The 5,463-nt window shown below is 36.6% G+C and overlaps 1 protein-coding gene across 1 annotated transcript in view; it reads left to right on the top strand.

Annotated features, from left to right (window-relative positions):
- LOC140155624 (WD repeat-containing protein 53-like) overlaps positions 1–3,140 on the top strand; it is a 12,775-nt gene extending 9,635 nt beyond the window's left edge. Inside the window, 2 exon segments of the mRNA XM_072178541.1 lie at position 1; positions 4–3,140. The exon segment at position 1 is cut by the window's left edge and continues 225 nt beyond it. Coding sequence (XP_072034642.1) covers position 1; positions 4–975 — 973 coding nt within the window. The 3' untranslated portion in view covers positions 976–3,140.
- Positions 3,141–5,463: the final 2,323 nt, after the last annotated feature.

Genomic DNA, 5,463 nt, shown 5'->3' with positions numbered 1-5,463 from the left:
TTCGTCGTGGCGGCTCTTCAACAGAATTCAGAAGACGATGTGACAAGCCTATGCTTTTCATTAACCCAACCACACAATTTGTACTGTGCGGTAGATACTGCCATTTACTTGTATGACACTCGCTGTGACATGGCTTCACCCATGGCAAAGTTTGAGTATAATAAAGAAGAAATCAATCAATTAGCGCTTCATCCTAAAGACACTTATCTCGCCGCTTGCGACGACTCTGGTCATATACGAATTATAGATACAAACCAGAGGAAGTTATACAAAACTTTACGAAGGCATACTAATATTTGTTCCTCTGTGAGTTTCCACCCCAAGCTACCGTGGCATCTAGCATCAGGTGGCTTGGATTGTAGTATCTACACTTGGGATTTTTCAAGAGGTAGGGTGTTCGCTTCCCTGAGTACGCAAGACTTGAACTTTGAAGACGAAAGCTCCTCAGTTCCATCATCGTATACTCTCAATCCGCCATTAGTTCATTCAGTCAGTTATTCCAACGATGGGGATCTAGCTTGTGGGCTAGAAAATTCCACGATACATTTATTAGACTTTAAGAAGAGGAATGATATTGGTGTGAAGAGAACGTTCAAAGGGCACACACAAGGTGTGTCACAAGTAATTTTCCTTGGAAATGACTTATTATCTGCTGGTAATGACGGGAAAATCATACTGTGGAATACGCCATCTGGTAGTTCCACAGATGAGAGAAAAAGTAATAACCCCAATGTTTCAGATGTGAACAAGGATGAAGCATCAAGCTCAGCCTGCATTGAAAGTACTGGTGATAGCAATGAAAGTACTGGTGAAGCAGAAGCTGCAGGGTCTTCGTACATCAGACATGTTTTAGATCATGGTGATAAAGTCAATTGGATATGTCCATTCCAGAGTGATGATAAGAGTCTCCTTTATGTTGCTGATCAGACTGATGTTGTCTCTGTCTACAGCATTATGTCTTCAGGGAGCACATAGTACCTATTTTAAAAGATACATACATGTACAGCTGTATCTTGAATTCAGGTTGTACAATTCTGTATTCATCCAGATTGAACTTAGATTAGGCCCCTAACAGTCAATTTTGAGTTTCCCGTCACAATTTCTGAAAACAAGTGAGGTAACTTTTTCATTATTCATTATTTGTAGAAATGTGTTGTTATTTGTCAGCTCACTCACTTGAAGATGGATGTTTAGCCCAAATGAGATTCAAAAGTATATAAAAAGAGTCTGCAAGGTTGACAGCAAAATGTATGTTTTTTTATTTTGATTTTTCCGCAAAAAATAAATGCATTCATCATTTTTTTTGCAAATATAACCAGTTTTTATCGGTATTTTTTGGAAAATCACAATAATGAATTCAAGTGAGGGTCAGAAAATGAAGTGAGGGCAGGTGACGGGAAACTCAAAATCGACTTTCATTGGCCTTAACTTGCAACCAAGTTATAGGTCTGCTGAAGATCTTGAAATACCAAAAACACTTTAGTGTCAGAAATGTACTGTTCTTAGAAAACTTGCCAGTTTACTCAGGATAAGTGGGGTTTTTTTCAGCTGAAGGCCCCACCCTGGGTTAGAATAGAGATATGGTCCTGCCCTAAAAGTTCATTTCCAATTTCAAAGTGGTTGTCAACATCATGTAGTTGTAAGGATTCAAAACAATGTATAGACCTACAATGTAGGTAGGCCAAAAAACACTTTTTTTCTCGGATCGACTTGGAACTCTCGGAGAATTTTATTGGGGTACATACTAGTATTGTGCTGAAATATCAGTAATATCGGAGCATGTTTCGCCCAGGCAGTAGATTTTCACAAAATCCCTACTTTTTTGCTAAAGGTGTTTTTCGCCCCACCCTAACCTACATGTATCTGAGGCATACCATTCATGAGTTCAAGCATAAATGGTTAAATACCATCTTACAATACATACTGTGCTTAATGCAACCCTGTATGAATATTTGATCTCTGACCATTTTGCTGATATTAAAGGAAGGTGACCTGATATATTTTGAAATTGGAATTCTTTAAAATTGATGTGTAACATAAAATGTCGTCCCTTTCAAGCGTTCATAAAAAGAACACATATTCACATAATGTTTTTTTGTAAATGGGACTAATTACTTCTGGAATTACTGACATTTATACAACGTGATAATCATGATAATATAGCCTGCAGTGATTTTATTACTGATATTCATGTAATAAATTAATATCAAATGAGAGATCCTATTTTTCTCATTAACATACTGAAATTAGGAGTTCCAAATCGGTGTATGATATCATCAAAAAACTGTTGAATTAGTCTCAAACTTGGTATACCACAGTTAAAGGGGCATTTCGTGATCCACAGCCTCATCCCCCACTTTTCTCAAAAAAAGTTGAGATTTTTATATCACTGGAAACCTCTGGCTACATAATGTTTATGTACAAAATATTTCTTGCAGATAAATTCGCTTTTGCAAAGATATCGTGAAATTTGAATTTCGTTCTGGTGCACCAGAACGAAATTACAACGCATTGTCTATGGAGCAGTGTAATACACATAATCATGCATAACTCGCAAACGCAAAATCGGAATCAACTGAAATTTTGGGAATAGGCTTTTTTCGTGGATATGTACTGAAAAATGTCATAAAAAGAGGATGCTAGGATCACGAAACACTCCTTTAAGACTATTATCAGTTTTTTGATGATTTCTTTGGAAATATACGGATTTGGAACGCCAAAATTAAATTTCAATATATATGTTAATGAAATCTGCATTTTGATGGGGTAAAGTAGGGATATGAGGCTTTAAGTGATAACTATAATGAAGGGTGTGTCCATGATTGTTAAACTACCATACCTGATCAATCTTTAAGACTAGAAGAATACACTAGTTACCAGAATCCTGTTGATGCCACCGCAGAGGCACACTGCTGTATACTTTGTGGCTACTCTAGACATATAGAGTACCAGTGCAGTACCAATGTGTTTTATGTATGTGTGATTCCAATGAGTGTACTTCAGAGTTCCCACACAGGTATAGAGTACCAATAAAGTACCGTACCTTGGAAAGCATTGTACCTCTGGGGTGACAGCAATAGGAATCTGGTAGTGTATGGGTTTTCATTGTACAAGTGGACCTTATTTAACATAGTGGTAGTATTATGCTGGTTTCATACTACCCTGCCGCTGAGCGGCGTGGCGCACGCGTATTGCAGACAAACGGACACAATCAAGGCTTGTCATTGGTTAAAACGCCCTGCCGCTTGCCGGGAGGCTTTATGACTGTGTTGTTTTCCTTCAGCATAATACAAATTGTAATCCAGCCTTCTGATAATGTTCACAAATCACATCACTCCACATGATATTTTAATAATGCTGCTGCATTATTACTTGTAACAAAGTCAGAGGTAAGTAGATTTTTATGCATTGTCTCCTATTTGTATCACTATTCTGTCATTGTGCATTTGCCAGATCATGGGTTGTACATGTAGGTCTATTTTTTTTTTGTGTAAATTATTATAATCGGCAGGCAGTTGAAGCATCCCAGCAAATGGTATAAAACGTTAAAATGTTCAAAAGACAGTGGCATGTCCAGGGGGACTTTGGGGCCTGAAGCCCCCACACTTCGTTAAAAATCATGTAAAATCAGCCGTTTTTTGGTGATTTTAGCCATTAAGGCCCCCCCCCTAACTCTGAAAGCCCCTCTGAGCTCCCCGCAGGAACAGATCCTGGACATGCCAGTGAAAAACATTTTTTAATGGCTGCATAACATTATTTTGTAATAATGTTATTTAAGTATTGACTAATATTTTGCAAAAATATTTGTCAAAAAATACTTTATAGCAACATTTTTAAATATTGTAGGACTAAGTATTTTCATAAAACGTTTTCATGACAATTATGATGACAAATACAAGCTGATTTAAAAACAAGTAACCCTCATGTTCAAGGGGCTGTAACTAAGGAATCTGCTGAAAATATCATTGGAATGATAAATTTCTAAACGTCTTCGAAATAAAATTTAAAAAACATGTTGTAATTGCTTTCAGCAAGTTATACTCATTTGAATAAATCCACCCATTTTTGTATGTAGCTGTACACGGTTTCACTTTCTAATTGATTGGTAAGGTTCTGACCCCGCTGAATTATTTCTCATGATGTTACCTCTAGTTCCAGGTATATTCTTGGATGTGAGACTCGAGAATATACCTGGAACTTGAGGTAAATAAATCCTCAAACGCTTTAATTGATTCAGCAAAATGGATGAAAATTAATCAGCCGTGAGCAGCTACTAAAGTGAGTGTTTTTATTCAAATATGGTGTAACCTGGGTGTGCTATGAGCAAAAATAATACAATTCTTTTTTTTTTTTTTATCTAAACGTTGAAAATCTGCTCCTTTCCATGACATTTTCATTTAATGAGATCACACCACCAAATCAGGTCCCTGCCTATCTGACTAAACAAATAACACTGACAGCCAGTATTTCCATTCACTGACCACACCTGGTTGATTTTAATGGGAAAAAAGTTTAGAATGAAGGCTGGTGTGATACATGTAGTTGTGCTCTGTAGATGCATGTCTCACTATCTGCAAATTTATGTAAGCATAAAAAGATGAAAAATATTACAATTCTGAAATTTTAGGAAAGTTTTTTGGTTCAGTTGACCAAATCATGTCACAACATACAGCCTGTCTCAAAAAAATTGTGCAAGTGAAAAGCGCCCTCTTTGGCAATTAGAAAATACAGTTGTGAAATAATGCTTACATCAACGTCGTGGGCGTAGTCTTAGCTCTCAAATGCCATTTGTTCTGTTCAATTTGCTTTGCTTGTTCCAATTTCGAGATATGTTTATTTAACAACAAAAGGGTAAAATCACAATTGTGCCACTTTTACTAGGGAAGAGAGCTGTACATGTAAATCAACGATAGCTGATGTTGATGCGTCTAATGCACTCCCCTTTCGGGCGCATGCATTTATAGACGCATCAACATCAGCACGCTGCGTCACCTAATTTTGTATAATATCTCTCCCAACAAGTAATACGCGTTCAGTAACCTATAACATGTATAAGTGCGCAATATTTGTTTGTCTTTTTTATGTCTTAAGCGACTAAGAGAACAGTATTACCATGATAAAATCATTGACATGCACATGTATTTTTAAAGTTTTACAGCAGAATGTGAAATATTTATTTATCCTTTAATCTCTTTTAAGTGGAAAAAGAGAATCATCATTCCTGCATCATGATAAAACAGTAAAAACAGTCAAAAAAAATTGGTATTATGTAATTGATGCATTCCTTTGATTTCACGAAGGAACTCTTGATAAACTTGATGCTATCACTGTTACATGTAGAGCCCTCTCCCCTAGTAAAAGTGGCACAATTGTGACTTTACCCTTTCGTCTTTAACTAAACATATCTCGAGATTGAAACAAGCAAATTGAACAGAACAAACGGCATTGGCGAGCTAAGACTAC

This window comes from Amphiura filiformis, chromosome 6 (genome assembly GCF_039555335.1).
Source record: "Amphiura filiformis chromosome 6, Afil_fr2py, whole genome shotgun sequence".
Lineage (NCBI taxonomy): Eukaryota > Metazoa > Echinodermata > Ophiuroidea > Amphilepidida > Amphiuridae > Amphiura > Amphiura filiformis.
Note: the sequence above shows the minus strand (reverse complement) of the source record. Positions and strands in the feature narration are given on the sequence as shown.